Genomic DNA, 16,871 nt, shown 5'->3' with positions numbered 1-16,871 from the left:
CATCGTCGAAGTTATGATTGAGGTATCGACTGGCAGTCACCTGTTCATTCTAGGGAGAAAGTGAGGACCTCAATCTGTGCTGTTATTGGCATGTCTCGCTGGACGCATGTTTTTGGCGCCATTGCCTTCATTTTTTGGTATTCGTGCTCAACCGCTACATACATCTCCTGATCGTACTTTACTGTAGTCACCGGTTTTTGACACATCACATATTTCGCTTCTGTAAACAAGGGTCTGTGGGTCCACAAACCCACATGCGTCGAACAGGCCATACTTCCGGGGTCCACATGTCGCGCAACACGCCAACTTATCTTGGTAGCCCTCGTCCTGATTCGTCGCTATTCATGACGCGGACTGACGGGGGGAGTTGATGCCCCCTCCCCCCTCCTGACGTTTCCAAAGTAATACAGATAGAGCTTAGCCAAAAACACCAGTGGAATGGTCCCAAACGAGTTCTCGCGACTGGTACCTGTTGATTTGCCTTTAGATTAATAATTGACTCCCTTTTGCCAGGTTCAGAGTCAAATTTCACTGAAAATCACACGTTTTACCTTTATAACCTCAAACAGATAAGACCATGCGTAATGGCGACACCAAAATTGGGCAGGTGTGCTCCTGGCTCAATTTTGAGCACCTTGGTCTATATTGGTGTGCTTTGAGCGTATGTCTGCGATGTATGGTGCCGCTAATGTAACGATGTTGACCCGCCTTCCGCCTCCGATGGTAATTCTGATGATAATAATAATGATGAGGATGATGATAATAATTATAAGTAGTACTTGTATTGGTATTGGTGTTAGTATTACTATTATTATTAGCATTATTATTATTATCATAAAAAGAAGAGGAGGTATTATAAGAATAATACCGTTGATGATGCTGATTAGTATCATTACTATCATTATTAGTAGTAGTGGTAGTATTGCTGTCGTTGCTATTACTATTATTAAGGTGATGGCAATGGTGATGATGATACTCGTGTTCATGATAGGATGATAATGGTGATGATTGTAACGGTAGTGATGGTGTAAGTGGCAGGGGTAATGGTGTTTCTTTGAACAACCAGCAGGCGTTCTTACCACTTCAAACGGGTCCCATCACTTTTAAGATTAACTGACTGCTTTTAATGAACAACTGACGATCACCTTCTCCACGTGCAGAGTGCAAAGACATAGCGGACGTGACACACACTGACAAAAAGCGAACGGACCAGAACTGACAATCAAGTGGTAAGCTGTGAGGCGGCCATGCATGAGTCCGTGCGCGTGCTCAGAAGCGTGAACGTCGCATGATTTCCTGTGATGAGCGGAATGAACTGTGCGCACTGTTACCCGTTTGACATCGGCACGGTTCTATGCGCAGCGCCACCATGGGGTCGTCATCAGCCGGTGTCAGTCCGGAGATGCTGGGCCTGGACGAAGCCTTGCTGAGCGTACTGTCAAGCATTGCTGACACCCGTGTGGGCCTGTACCGGCTCAGCGATGACTGCTACAGGGTACGCCACGGCTGGCGGCCGCTCTGCTGGGCCCAGCATCGCGCTGCGCGGCGAGCAGCGCCGCTGGCCGCTGGCTGCGCGGTGGCGATGCTAGGTGCAGCTTGGAAGACAAGCGTCGCCATAAAACAGCTGCACTTACTGTTGAAACATTGAGAACCACGCGATCAAATGACTGCATGCCTTCCGGCAGTTGGTTTTTGTGGCCGAAACATTCCTGTCGCACTCGTTGAAGCAACAAAAGTTCTTGGTGCCGCCGAACTCGGAGCGCATGATATGCATTGTTTTCTTTTTGTGGACTTTCCTGTGAGCATTGACGTATCAATGTTTGGCATTTGTGTGCCTTTGTCACTAGAGCAGAATTTGCCATGGATCTTTGTTAACTGTACGATTCCGTGGGACTTGTAGAGCATTGCTTTATGCGCGACATGTTTCTAATTCCCATACGTGTTCCAGTGTCCGTATAAGCTGTTGGGACTCCTTGACGCGGGTCAAAACTACACCTTCAAGTTCAACACTAAACGAGGATGGATGCTAGCGGTTAAGAACAGCGACGCCGAATACGTGTCCTCCGTAGACTCAGACAAGTAATCATACAGACGATGTTTGAATAACCGAATGATCTTGAGCACCTAGTCATTTTGCACACAAAGCAGCCCGACATCCACACTGCTACGGGAGTGGCGCACTTAACATCGGCCTTATTATGGTGTTCACCTTAACTTGCAGCTTTATGTTCTGAAAAAAAGACACTTCAAACTCCCACAGATACTCGCAATGTTGTTTACAAAGTGATTCACGTTTTGTTGCGCTGAGCACTTGCACTTGTGCTTGTTGCTTTGGTAGTGTTGCGCACTATGGTTTGTTGGCGTCCCTTGACTGCACCTGTGTTTGGACGAGCCGCCTGTTGGTGCTGGTGCTCAATGCCTACAGCCGTGCACAGCAGCGTAAGCTCTCGTGACGCACGTTTCGCCACCATCGCCCCGCCGCTGAGGCCCTGGTGTGAGGTCGCACTGTCTGACGACGCCGTGCACCTTTCGGCAGGAATGAGCTGTGTGCCCTGCATGCCGGGCTGGGGGACAGGGGCGTCTACAGCCTGGCCGTCAGCTCGTCCGACTGCACCCTCAGCACGCTCCAGCAGCCGAACAACATCTACACCCGTGAGTGTGCCGCGCGCGAGATATGGCCGGGAGCATGTCATCAGCTTCAAAAAACCAAAACAGCACGGTTCAAAGGCCAGGTCATCACACTGGGAGAGCAGGGAGAACGGCAGGAGAGTTCGTGCAGGAACTGTGTCTGAAAATGCTCCGTGCCGTGGTAGTGTTGGGGGACGTTGCTCTCAGCTAGAGTACAAGGCCAAATTAATTACTCTGATACCACAATGAGAGCGTGAACGTGCTTCCCAGAATGCGTGAATCTGATTTCTTCGAACGGGGCCCTGCTTGCAGAAGGTTAGACGATGCGCCTTCTATGATGACTGGATTGTGATAGATGAAAGGCCCGCGGCACGCAGTCTGTGGGGCTCCGTTTTTTCTTCTTGCTTTTTTTTTTGTTGTCACGCATGAGGAACTTATCCGATGTTGGGTGTGCCCTTGAAATACTTTTCACTGTACAGTTGTGGAGCACGCCATTCTTTGTCGCAAATGCTTCTTAACTGCCTTTTTTATCCGTTTTCGTATCGCTCCATCATATCACTGGGAGGTGTAGAATACTTGCAAGAGAGCCGACAAGCTTCACAGCAGTGACCTACACCTGCAACACGGGAAGTCCAGCAAGAACAGCGCAACGTTTCCCCTCGCTTTGTCACGAAGCTTTGGCCATTTATGGCATTGCAGCCGCTCTCGATACGCATCAGAACCCTCGTCACTCGGCGCGGCCTGTTTTTTTTTCTGCAGCGCTGTGGATTTTTGCCGTGGTCTTGCTCGTGCTAGCAACGATACACGGCCTATGGTCCTGCGTCGCGGCCAGACTCCGGCGTTGCTGGAACGACGGCTCTGACCTGCCATCTGGCGAGCTTCCCGAGAGGCTCGACTCGAAGCAGAAGTCAGCGAGGCTGGCCGCGCTTGACGTGTTCAGAGGGTTAGTATCCGAGTCAGGGTTTACGCCGCGGGGGGTTATGCACGGCGTCTAAACATAATGGTCGCTGGACCACGGCCACTGCGCAACAGAGTATGTGTGTTGTTTCATCGCTTTTTCGGAGAGTTAATGTCTCGCTGTGTTGAACTGCGTGCTGGGTGCTCTGAAGCCAACACGCGCCCGGGTGGCCGATGCAGTACCCTTGGCTCGGGCGGGGAGGGGGTCAATTGGGTTCCCAAGATCACAAAAACTAAGACAACCAGAAACAACAAATTCACAGGGTGAGTTGCACGCATGTGAAATCACTCGTGTCGAAATTGGAGGTTGCTAGGTCATGATCTCGGGGTTAAATAACGTAAAGAGGTCAGACTCCGGACTGTGTGTGTGTACTGACTGTGTGACCAGTACTGACAAAGTGCCTCAGACCTCCTCATGTTACCAACGTTAACCGTTCTACGCAAAAGGTTCATGGCGTCCATTTATGGTCAGTGATCTCGTTTGACCTCAAAAGGTCAAGGTGACCAAAAACCTACGAGATTGCTCATATTTTGGCGTTCAAATAAGCGTCGGGGAATACGCTGGGTGGTACATTCCTAACACAAATTGCTGACCTGCGTTATTTCAGATCAGTGACCTACTCTGACCTTTAAAAGTTAATGGAACGTGTGAACGTGAACGTGAACGTGAACGGTCACTGTCATGAGTGAATTTGAAATGAGTACCAGAAAGTACCACACAATGCAAACTTTTGAGCAGACATCCAGGTCAGTGTTAACTTCGGTCTTGCCTTTGCACCTGGCAATATGACAATTGAATTTCTTGCAATTATAAATTTAATTGGTTTGTGACCTAATTAACCATCTCAGAGATGCATGACTTCGTCTACCTCCCCGCTGCCGCATCAGATTAAACGATTCCCCTAGAAATAACTTTCGCTGACTGCCACGGCCTGACTTTGACCTGCCATAGGCCAGTGACCTTACAAGGTGTAGCTAGTTTTATTTAAACAAACGATTCCCTATTGAACTGCCTACAGCTGTGCAAAATTTGGCGTAGCTACGTCAGACCTTTCGGACATTTTGCTGGAAAAACCTGTGAGCGGTCAATCGACTCCTCACCCGAGACTCCCCACCCGACTCCTCTCAAAGTTAGACTGAAGTCCAGTCCAAGCCCTTTAATCGGCCTTAAAAGTCTTTCTTTGTCAAGCACAGCACGCAGATAGCCTTGAATCAGTTACAAAATGTACTGAAATTTCAAAATCCAGATTTTTTTCTTAAAATGACTCAAACAAATATTGTGTGCGTGAGCCCCGACACCTCGATCTGATGACGGCGCTGTCTTGTGGGTCAGGATCACCATCTTGCTGATGATCTTCGTCAACGAGTGGCAGGGCCAGTACTGGTTCTTCGAGCACGCCGCCTGGAACGGCCTGCTCGTGGCTGACCTCGTCTTCCCCTGGTACGGCGCACGCGCGGACGGCCATGCGACAGTTACGCGGCCGAGCCGTTTCCTGTTTGAAGCGATTCGCTTGCATGACAGTCGCAAATGGTGGGAACTAGCAGGCATGCATTTTTTGTGGATACGTGGTATGTGCATCGTGCACTGTAAATGTGTAGTTTCGGCCATGCCCTCTGTTAGATACATTTCGTGATTTCCAGCAAATGAGGGGATGACCATTGACGTACCTGATGTATGACTACTAGCAAGCGCTTGAATTACTGATGGGCATGGGTGTTTCCAGGTTTATGTGGATAATGGGTGTTTGCATACCTTTGTCACTCGGATCGCAAATTCGGAAGGAGAAATCGATGACCAAAATCATTTACCACATTTTCAAGGTGAGTTCATGTGTTAAGCAAAAGGCCTGAATGTCTCGTATACATACATACGTAGTTGGGTTAACTCCTCGCAAGCATGAGAAGCTCATGCTTTTTCGCCATAGAATGCAAAACTATCCAATAATGACACGCCAGAGACGTGCAGAGATAACGCGAGTTTGTTATGATCACGGCATGGGCCGAGGACTTGAGGACTGGACATGTCACAAGCTCGATACGAAAAATGTTGCCGGTTCAGCTCGTGATATAAAACACGCTGTCATTTAGCAATATTAGCCTCAGCAACCTCAACAGCTTTTACAATTCGGCCCGGAACTAAATACGGAGCATCACTGCCGTCTGGATTGCCCAAGAACTGCACCTCATGACACCATGTATTGCAACCTCGAGTGAGCTGCCGTGGTAGTTGTAGTTGACGTCAGCGGATGTTAACTAATGTCAGTCACAGCTATACTCCTGGTGGCTGTGGCTGACATCATGTGACCCGTAGCTCTCATGGTGACTGTGACTGACATCCGTGTGACCTGTAGCGCTCCTGGTGACTGTGGCTGACATCCGTGTGACCTGCAGCGCTCCTGGTGACTGTGGCTGACATCCGTGTGATCCGTAGCGCTCCTGGTGACTGTGGCTGACATCCGTGTGATCCGTAGCGCTCCTGGTGACTGTGGCTGACATCCGTGTGACTTGCAGCGCTCCTGGTGACTGTGACTGACATCCGTGTGATCTGTAGCGCTCCTGGTGACTGTGACTGACATCATGTGACCCGTAGCTCTCCTGGTGACTGTGGCTGACATCCGTGTGACCCGTAGCTCTCCTGGTGACTGTGGCTGACATCATGTGACCCGTAGCTCTCCTGGTGACCGTGGCTGACATTCTTGTGACCCGTAGCTCTCCTGGTGACCGTGGCTGACATCATGTGACCCGTAGCTCTCCTGGTGACCGTGGCCGACATTCGTGTGATCTGTAGCTCTCCTGGTGACCGTGGCTGACATCCGTGTGACCCGCAGCGCTCCTGGTGACCGTGGCTGATATTCGTGTGACCCGTAGCTCTCCTGGTGACTGTGGCTGACATCCGTGTGACCCGTAGCTCTCCTGGTGACTGTGGCTGACATCTGTGTGACTCGTAGCTCTCCTGGTGACTGTGGCTGATATCCGTGTGACCCGGAGCGCTCCTGGTGAGTGTGGCTAACATCCGCCTGACCTTCAGCGCTCCTGTTGGCTGTGGCTGACATCCGCCTGACCTTCAGCGTTCCTGGTGGCTGCTGCTGATCGGCGTGGTGCTGAACTCTCTGGGCGGCTACATGCGCCTCGAGACGTACCGTATACCGGGCGTGCTGCAGCGGTTCGCCGTCACTTACCTGGTTATGGCTCTGGCCACCCTACCCGCCATGGCTCGCCGGCCCCGACTGCCCGAGGTCAGTCACCGCCGACAGTGCCACCGGGCCTTCCAACGATCTAGCGGCTGTATAACGTAGATGTAATCGCGTACATAGTTTCCTTGAACATTGGTGGGTTCCGGATGCTCGCCAGGCCCGTTCCTTGGAGGGAGGCTAGACCGAGCCTTCTGAAGACGCCTTTTTAACAATGACTAGAAAACCTGACTTTCGGTGATCTGATGGATGCTTAGATTGGTTGCAAAGGACTTGGAGAGATAGCATCACAGCCCATAGGGTCTCAGGCATTTTACGCTAGTCTTTTATCGCTTTGGTGTTCCAGTTTGCGTACAGCTTTTATGAGGCACAGTCAAGATAGTACCATGCATTTTATAGCCTTTGGTTTACCTCAGAGAAGGCTACAATTTCAGTGAAGTGTATTCTTGTGAGTGAGGTTTTTCAGCTAACTGGCATAAAGTATGCTGGAGAGGCTTCTCAGGCTGTCATCTTAAGCTGGAATGGAGTCCTTCGCTCAGAGGAGCAGCCTCTTCTTCAGCTGGGAGCTTCAGTCTCTTTTCACTTATTTAGGGGAAAATGGGACCAAGCCGGGGATGGATATGTTCTTTAGTGTATTTTTTGGATGGGTTTGGCAACATCCTTTGTTTAGCCCTGCCTCCGCTTGAAGGTTTGGTTGGTGCGAGTTCTGTTTCACCCACCACCCATCTGTCGTCAAGGTGGGAGCTGTGAGATTCGTGGGAGATGGTGTTCGACCGTCTGCGGTTGTGAGTTGCGAGATGTGAGGGGGATGGCATTTTACCGTCTGTGGCTGCGGGCTGTGAGATGTGTAGGAAATGCTGTTCGGTCCTTCTGCGGTCTTGAGCTGCGAGATGTGTGAGAGATGGTGTTTGATCGTCTGCGGTTGTGAGCTGTGAGATGTGTGGAAGATGGTGTTTGACCGTCTGCGGTTGTGAGCTGTGAGATGTGTGGGAGATGGTATTCGACCGTCTGGGTTTTTTAGTTGTAATATGTGTGGGAGATGGCGTTCGACCGTCAGGGATTTTGAGCCGTAATAGGAATGGAAGATGGTGTTCGACCGTCTGCGATTTTGAGCTGTCAGATGTGTGGGAGACGGTGTTCAGTTGTCTTGGTGGGGCCTGCAGCCAATATTTGTCGCAAGCCCGGACGGTGAAGCTAGCATTTGCTTGATCGCTCGTTCTACTCGTCCCATATTGGAGGAAGCCTGGTGGCGCCTGCACTGCCTTCAGAAATTTTGTCAGGCAGATAAGACCTTCTAGAGGAGACACGATTCACCATGGCTGACTCTGTTACACAAGACGATCCAGAAAGCGGTTGAGCTTGCTAGGTGTTTATCTGTGCTGTGAATGTGCGTGGGCCCGGTCTTTTTTCACCCGCGCGTGCGAGCTGAAACTGAGGGCCTGGTCTTTTTTCACCCGCGCGTGCGAGCTGAAACTGAGGGCCCGGTCTTTTTTCACCCGCGCGTGCGAGCTGAAACTGAGGGCGTCGCGCTCTGAGGAGGTGCCGTCAAGGGAACACGCCCTCGGCTGCAAAAGGTTCGCTCCAGTTCGACTCCAAGCAACTCTCAATAACAGCTATGAATGAGAAAGCTGACCTCATCTAAGGGAACACGCCCTCGGCTGCAAAAGGTTCGCTCCAGTTCGACTCCAAGCAACTCTCAATAACAGCTATGAATGAGAAAGCTGACCTCATCTAAGGGAACACGCCCTCGGCTGCAAAAGGTTCGCTCCAGTTCGACTCCAAGCAACTCTCAATAACAGCTATGAATGAGAAAGCTGACCTCATCTAAGGGAACACGCCCTCGGCTGCAAAAGGTTCGCTCCAGTTCGACTCCAAGCAACTCTCAATAACAGCTATGAATGAGAAAGCTGACCTCATCTAAGGGAACACGCCCTCGGCTGCAAAAGGTTCGCTCCAGTTCGACTCCAAGCAACTCTCAATAACAGCTATGAATGAGAAAGCTGACCTCATCTAAGGGAACACGCCCTCGGCTGCAAAAGGTTCGCTCCAGTTCGACTCCAAGCAACTCTCAATAACAGCTATGAATGAGAAAGCTGACCTCATCTAAGGGAACACGCCCTCGGCTGCAAAAGGTTCGCTCCAGTTCGACTCCAAGCAACTCTCAATAACAGCTATGAATGAGAAAGCTGACCTCATCTAAGGGAACACGCCCTCGGCTGCAAAAGGTTCGCTCCAGTTCGACTCCAAGCAACTCTCAATAACAGCTATGAATGAGAAAGCTGACCTCATCTAAGGGAACACGCCCTCGGCTGCAAAAGGTTCGCTCCAGTTCGACTCCAAGCAACTCTCAATAACAGCTATGAATGAGAAAGCTGACCTCATCTAAGGGAACACGCCCTCGGCTGCAAAAGGTTCGCTCCAGTTCGACTCCAAGCAACTCTCAATAACAGCTATGAATGAGAAAGCTGACCTCATCTAAGGGAACACGCCCTCGGCTGCAAAAGGTTCGCTCCAGTTCGACTCCAAGCAACTCTCAATAACAGCTACGAATGAGAAAGCTGACCTCATCTGGCATGGGCAGAGTTCTTGTGCACCAATAGCCACCCTCCTTCTAGCCTCGGGCTTTGCACGGCGCCACAACCGACAGAGCGTGGTCGATTAGCTATCTATGGCTACCGCAGAGGTTTTTGTGGAGGGGAGACCGTACCTCTGGTCTGGGAAACCAGGGGTACGGGGTTCGATTCCCCGCGGTGCTCGCCCTTCCTGCCCGGGTGAGAGGCGACGCCCTGTAGCCTCAGCAGCTGGGTTCGTCGTAAACCCTCAATTACATACAGGTCGGGAGCTGTCTTGTCTCGGCTTGGACGAGGCGTTGTCCGCCAGCTGCCAGCTGGGCGGTATTTTGGAGGGCCCGTCTGGGGTGCATTCATTGGCTGTTGATTGCAGGGTGGCGGGATCCGAGCCGCTGTCTGTGACGTCACCAGTCTGTGGCCGCAGTGGCTTCTGGCGCTGGCTATTGTGGCCGGGCACACGGCTGTCACCTTCTACCTGCCAGTGCCCGGCTGTCCAACGTGAGTACCGCACGGGCCTGTCTCACCAGAGCACGAGCTTGTCTCACCATCGCACGAACCTCTGTCACCACCGCACGAGCCTGTCTCACCACCGCACGAGCCTGTCTCACCACCGCACGAGCCTGTCTCTTACCGCGCGGGCCTGTCTTCCCACCGCCTGAGCCTGTCCCATCACCGCCTGAGCCTGTCTCTTGCCGCACGAGCCTGTCTCTTGCCGCACGAGGCTGTCTGCCCACCGCACAAGCCTGTCTCTTACCGCACGAGGCTGTCGCTTACCGCACGACCCTATCATCCACTGCACGAAGTCACCTCACCCCCCCCCCCCCCTACCGCAACAGACCGTCCCCCATCTTACGAACTATCCTGTTCGTTTACTGCACGGACCTGCTCACCATCGTACGCGCCTGTTTCCCCACCGCATGAGCCTATCTCCACACCGCATGAACCGGTCTCCCTACCGCCCGAGCCTGTCTCACCACCGCACGAGGCTGTCTCACCACCACATGAACCGGTCTCCCCACCGCACGAGGCTGTCTCACCACCGCACGAGGCTGTCTCACCACCACATAAACCTGTCTCCCCACCGCACGGGCCTGTCTCACCACCGCACGAGGCTGTCTCACCACCACATGAACCTGTCTCCCCACCGCACGGGCCTGTCTCACCACCGCACGAGGCTGTCTCACCACCACATGAACCTGTCTCCTCACCGCACGAGCTTGTCGGGCTGTCTTTCCGTGCCAGCGGTCCCTCATCAGTAGCAGGCGCAGGCGGACCTGCCTCCCGGTGCCCGACAGCCCGGCATGTGTACTGTACGGACCTGTCGCACTCCATCCGCCAGTCCTCACAAGCCCCACACTTGCCCTCGTTGGATTTTCAGCGTCACGTTAGTAGTCGGTGGTTTCTTGACCTCCCAGGCTAAACTGTTAATGCACGATGAATATGGAGCCAAAAACGCATTATTTCCGTACGACATGCAATAATATCCCGAAATGCGGTGCGATTCCTTGAAGAGCCTGGTTTATTGAAAATCCAAGCAAAAGATATCCAGGTAATCGACAAGGTTTGATAAAGCATTGTACATTTCCTTTTCAGGGGCTACCTGGGTCCTGGTGGTCTGTATGACAACGCCAGTGTTCCGGGGTCATGCATAGGTGGCGCTGCAGGTTACGTGGACCGATTGATTGCAGGCGATGCGCATATCTATCAGAATCCAACTGCAAAGCATATTTACGGTTCCGGTGCCTTTGACCCGGAGGGATTTTTAGGTAAGTGGAGGCCGGCGAAGGCAATGCATCTATTCAAACACCTGACTGACTTAAAGCTTGTGTGGTCATTTACTATTTAATCCATTTACTGAAACCCAGCTGCCGCTGCATGCTGACGGCCCGCCGTGCCTTCTCGGCAGGCGTGCTGATGTCGTGCGTGAGCGTGTTCCTGGGGGTGCAGGCTGGCATGACGCTGCACCTGTACCGCGCCTGGCCGGCCCGGCTGCGGCGCTGGGCCGCCTGGGGCCTGCTGACCGGTGCCGCCGCCGCAGCTCTCTGCGGCTGCTCTCAGGACGGCGGCCTCATCCCCGTGAACAAGAACATCTGGTGTGTGATGCTGGCTGGGAATCAACGTCCGGCCGCAGACAAAGTTTACCTTCATTTTCCCGTGTTGTTCTTAACATAGCAGGCAACACTTCGCTTGATACGTGCCGCCGCATGAGGAAAAACGTAAGAATGTAGGTATATAGGAAAACGTTTCGCATCTACACTTTGAGATCCGACTCCAAACATCATTTGCGGTGGCTGAAGCGATGGTGAACGGCGTGCTGTGACATTTCCGTTCATTCCGTTTCAAAGTGTTTCACGAAACAGTCAGCGTCAGTGCAGCATGTGTCATGGAATGTGTGGTTTTGTTGTATCAGTCGGCATTCTAAAAGCCCTCAATTTACCCACGACATGGCATCATTTTCCTTCTTGGTAATGATTGAGATGTACGCTGGCATAAAAAACTCAGTAACTGGCTTGCGGATTCATTCTTCGTAAGAATGAAAAGCTCTCCGAGAGAAATTCCTGAACCGCGAGTTCTGCAACACAGTCGAGCGGGGAACATGGCCACAGCGCGTGTCGTGTAGCCGACCTTGTTTGTAAAGACGCCGCCCCAAGTGATCGAAAACTCCGTATGGCGGCCGCTGGTACCAGGCTTAACGCGGGGCGTATCCAGGGGCTTGCAGACCGACCAGAATCACTTCCATTGCGTGTCGTAGGGACAGCAGTGTGTTCCAAAGGACGATCAGCTCTGGAATAATCCAGTTATGGAGTGCAAGTCCTCCACATTTTACGCTGTTTTGTGGTCTCGAGTCTGCAAAGTGCGGATAACGAGGACTGCTTCACAAGGACTGCTAACGAGGACTGCTTCACAAGGACTGCTAACGAGGACTGCTTCACAAACTCGGTTTGTTTCCAGGTCGCTCTCTTATACCCTGCTGACGGCCAGTTTTGCATTTTTCCTGCTGATTCTGTGTTACGTCACCGTGGACGTGCTCAGGTGGTGGAGCGGAAGCCCGTTCTTCTATCCAGGTAATCCACGCTATGACGTGACAGGTTGAGTGGTGTACTAAACTAACAATCATATCTGGCTGCCCTGCACAAAGAAACAGAACTCTCTAGCTTATGTACAACACACGGAATTTCATACATATGTATGTATACCACAACCACCACCACCCCCAAATATATGCATATGGGAGGGTAATTGTCAGGGGGGGGGGGGGTCAGTGGGTGTGGCTGGAGGGGTGGCGATGTGGGTGTGAGTATGAGTGTGGGTGTGTTTGTGTGTATGTGTGGGGGTGTCAATAACATCCACGCATAGCGCATGAGCCGTGATGTTCGCGATCGAAGCGTGTCTTTTGGACTTTTAACTTCCTTCGTTTTTGTTGCTAGTTGCAACCCATTAAATTGTTTGGTTGTGCGTTGGTGTCGTCCCATGTTTTCCAACCTGGTTTCATTCCATATGGCTTATTCTACGCCACGTCATCACTTTTCAGAGGTGAAGGGCATGCCATAACCCTTTAGCAGTTGCTGTAGTTGCGTGGTAATGTTGCACTGATCACTTTTTCTGTTAGCTCTAGGTAATTGCAGCCCCTTTCGGTTCTCTCGGAGGTACACATCAGGTTACGGCCCACTCGGCCCGATAACAGCCACACTGTAACCCCTCTCAGTTATAAGAAAGCTTTCCTTTCCTGACAGCACCCGAAAATGAGCATACAGTTGGCTTAACGCAGCGCTGTAAGATCATTCCGAATGCATGTGCGCATGCCCCACGCCCGTCCCTTTCGGAAAATACAGCGCATTTGAGCAGCGTATCGGACACAGCTACGTACCGCTTCCCCTTCTCCGTTTGCCGAATCATCAACAATTGCGCTGTCATCTGAAATATCGTAGCATCCTCATAACAATCATAACTATCGTAGCTCAAATGTATCCCTCTCGGTGTGACGCCGGTGCCGTCCCGTGATGGCTGACCGTTCCCCGCCGTCCATTCCAGGCCGGAACGCAGAGTATCGTTCCCCCCACGGCCTGCTCTGGGCAGGAAGCCGGCTGACCGTTCCTCCGCAGTCCGCTCCAGGCCGGAACGCGGGTGATCGTTCCCCCACCGCCCGCTCTGGGCAGGAAGCCGGCTGACTGTTCCCCCACGGTCTGTTTCAGGAAGGAACGCGCTGCTGATGTACGTGGGTCACATGATGGCGTTCGAGCTGTTCCCGTTCCAGTGGGAGTACGGCGCCATGGACAGCCACCTGTGGCGGCTGGCCGAGGCCCTCTGGGGCGTGCTCTGCTGGCTGGTGGTGGCTGTCTGGCTGCACGAGAAAAAATACTTCTGGAAACTGTGAATGGCGCATGGGTAGCGACGATGCAGCCCACTCGGAAGGAGTCTTCTCTTTATGCAGTTGGTAGCGCACATTTCAATCCTTGAAGTGGATGGTTAAATAGACGATAGAATGCGGTGAGATCTTGTGTTCGCGCGAAATGTGGTATTTCTTGACAACGCACAGGACGTGGCACTGTGTGATGAGCCAAGTTATTCGGGAGCTAAAACGACCGGCTGAAATAGCCTACGCCTTTACCATGGAGCGTTGTGTGATTTGAACGGATCAAGTGATGCGATTTCTTTGAGGCACGCCAGACATAAAGCCTTAGAAGGTCCCACGATACGATGATACTTTATGCGCCTGAGAAGGTAGAGCAGGTGGAGTACAATGCATACATGTCCGCAGGTGAGTATTTCTGCGCCATCAAGCTTGCCGCCTAAATGAACAAACGAATAAAAGACATGTACAGGTAACCAGTTCTATCCTGACGGCCATTTTGGATCGGCCATCACTGGGATGCACAATGTGCCAAATGGAATGTTTGTGCTGTATCTGAAGGAACCAATAAAGGCATGTGTACATCACCAGTTTTATCCGGACAGTCCTCTTGAATTGAATATCTCTGGAGCGTGCAACGTTCCACGTTCAGTCTGCTCTGTCGCTTAAATTGCAAAATCTCGACTGGTTTTCTGACGCCAACAAACAGTATCCATTGCATTGCTTAGTCCACATCTTCTCTGACGCGTATCAAAAACAGCAAGCTGCAGTTGAGTGTCTAGTGCAAACCTACTCTGTGAGGTCAAGTTTTCCGACTTTACAGGAGCCAGCGTTTTCAGTTACTTAATGAAAGCTTTAACAACGTTCCCAAACACTAATACGGTCTGCATGTTTTAACCTTAGCACATCCCGCACCGGACGTTCCAGATGCATACGGGACAACAAAGCACGGACCACGCTGTTTTCACGATTAGTTCAGCAGCGTGATGTGCAGTGACTCGAACAACACAACGGTACAAAGCTGCCTGTAATTCTGACTTAAGGAGTGTGCTTAACACAAGGATGACTTTTAACATTGGATATCAGCCGCTCTGTCAGCGCATCATATCAGTGAACGGAGGACCAAATCTGCATCACTAGCACGCGGGCACATATTTTTAAAATGATACAATTTCCTCCGACTGCCCGGCCCCATTCCGGCCGTTTCATGCCCCGAGCTCGTGACTGAAGTTCAGAATGAGGCAGCGCAGCTTGCATGACTCGGACCGGCCACACATTGGCGCGGACCAGTCTCTTCGGCTGGGGTCTCTTCCGCTTAACCTACACGCGTGTGCCCATGTCGTCTCATGAATCGATGTGAAGAGGGTTCAACATTTTGAGTGTCCAAAGTCGGCGTTGGGCAGGGAGACGGCCAGTGGGCATGACAAACACCGGTTTTGTGTTGCCAGGGGAGCAAGTAGAGCAAAGAAGTTGCATTCATGCTTATTGACAATATTTCTGTTTGACGAGTGACAATATTGACAGCATATGCCTGGCGATATTTTTGTTCAGTTGGCTGCGCTCTGTGCTAACCTGGGCTATTATAAACAATGCTGCCACTGAAGCGTAAGTGCGTTGTCTTAACTCCGTTTTGGCGTACGCGGATGGAATGGTAGGTAAAGTGAAATCTGTTCGAAATAATGAGAGTTTTGACGCAGGCTCATCATACTCATCATATGTCGTCGCATGATAATGTGTAGTATCTCTAGAAGCATCTACATGAAGCCTGATGGGTGTCTATATTACAGCGCTAGTGTGTGTGAGCAACCATGATTATAATGAACTAGCGTACGTGTGCGCTAGCCGACTATAGCGAACAAGCAAACGTAAGGTATTTAGATGTCTATAGACATCCATCGAGCACCACCACGGTTGCCTACATGCTTGCAATCTAGTGAAGGCATAAACAACGCGTCATTCGTTGGTTCCATAAATCGAACGTTAAACCACGCGCGTTAAAACCAAACGAAGAGCTCGGCTAATCCACGGTAAATATTTCCTGAGAATGCAGGAAACTGTTCGAGCGCTCGTCCGACTAAGCCTCGCGGGAAATAACGCTAACCACGTCTGGCAAAAATGGACTTCCGTGCGAACGGCACTCTGATACTGTGGACTAGTTCTGGGAAAATCCACGGCATACGGTTTAAGCGTGTCGTCATTGTGATTCCACATCACCAGGTCGTAGCCCTTGCAGCCAGCCGTCCATGGCGCTCCAAAATTCACCCCGTAGGGTGTGCAGGATGTAAATACGGATTCATGCTAAAAGAATCCTGACTCTCTGGCGGCCCCCGCACGCTATTCGCTGGCACTAATTTGTTGTCCTTTGACCTTAAGCCCAGACATCTGACCTGCTCAGCCCGACTGTCCAGCCTAAGGCGCTTAGATGCTGGGTTGACAGCAGCCCGGCGCGATGCTGATTGGCTGATTTTGAGCAAGGAGGGGGGGGGGGGGCACAGGCAGTGAGCCCAAGCCGGGGTGTATAACACGAAGAAATATGGACATCGTTGCCACCCAAGTGGCCGAATATTTTAACACTGGCAGTGGAAGGTATATGAAGTTGGATGATCACCTTCATGTAAAACGAATCAGCTAGCTCCACGTTCCTCTATTTAGAAAATGAAGGAGGCTGTTACCATGGTGAATGTAATGTATTGAACTATTGGCTGGAATAGCTTTGCATTCAATGGTCAGCATATATTTCTAAAAATGTGATCATGAAGTTATATGTCGAGATAAGGGGTGAGGCACACTTGGTATTGCGCCATCCGTGAAGATAGTTCAATAATAAACTTTGACAAACTGCTGATTAGCACGCGACCGGGTGGCTGATGGAATACCACACGCTCGGGTGGGTGCCAACTCTCCCCTGACATCTCAAGAACTAAGAGAGCTTAGGGACACTTAACTGACAGGGTGGATTGATCTGCTGTCAATTTACTTTGACTTAAAGTTGAAGTTTTTATGTTATCATTTCCGCACTAAAAAGGTCAAACAAGATCAAGCTCCAGGTTGTATGCAAGGTATTTCCGTGCCTCACCATGCAATCACCTGGAACTTAGATACCTGTTCTAAGCAAAAGTTCACTGGTTCTCATTTAGGTCAGCGATCTTTTTTGACCTTGGAATGTCAAGGTGA

The 16,871-nt window shown here is 51.3% G+C and overlaps 1 protein-coding gene across 1 annotated transcript in view; it reads left to right on the top strand.

The window, feature by feature from the left end:
* LOC119113852 (heparan-alpha-glucosaminide N-acetyltransferase) overlaps positions 1 to 14,281 on the top strand; it is a 15,025-nt gene extending 744 nt beyond the window's left edge. The window contains exons 2-13 of the mRNA XM_037238077.1: positions 1,363 to 1,495; positions 1,949 to 2,079; positions 2,537 to 2,652; positions 3,388 to 3,571; positions 4,919 to 5,026; positions 5,310 to 5,406; positions 6,654 to 6,821; positions 9,720 to 9,844; positions 10,940 to 11,112; positions 11,253 to 11,439; positions 12,299 to 12,411; positions 13,540 to 14,281. Of these exons, the coding sequence (XP_037093972.1) occupies positions 1,370 to 1,495; positions 1,949 to 2,079; positions 2,537 to 2,652; positions 3,388 to 3,571; positions 4,919 to 5,026; positions 5,310 to 5,406; positions 6,654 to 6,821; positions 9,720 to 9,844; positions 10,940 to 11,112; positions 11,253 to 11,439; positions 12,299 to 12,411; positions 13,540 to 13,721 (1,710 nt within the window). The 5' untranslated portion in view covers positions 1,363 to 1,369 and the 3' untranslated portion in view covers positions 13,722 to 14,281. The remainder of the gene's footprint in view (positions 1 to 1,362; positions 1,496 to 1,948; positions 2,080 to 2,536; positions 2,653 to 3,387; positions 3,572 to 4,918; positions 5,027 to 5,309; positions 5,407 to 6,653; positions 6,822 to 9,719; positions 9,845 to 10,939; positions 11,113 to 11,252; positions 11,440 to 12,298; positions 12,412 to 13,539) is intronic.
* Positions 14,282 to 16,871: the final 2,590 nt, after the last annotated feature.

This window comes from Pollicipes pollicipes, unplaced genomic scaffold (genome assembly GCF_011947565.3).
Source record: "Pollicipes pollicipes isolate AB1234 unplaced genomic scaffold, Ppol_2.1 Scaffold_7262;HRSCAF=8765_pilon_pilon_pilon, whole genome shotgun sequence".
Taxonomy (NCBI): domain Eukaryota; kingdom Metazoa; phylum Arthropoda; class Thecostraca; order Pollicipedomorpha; family Pollicipedidae; genus Pollicipes; species Pollicipes pollicipes.
Note: the sequence above shows the minus strand (reverse complement) of the source record. Positions and strands in the feature narration are given on the sequence as shown.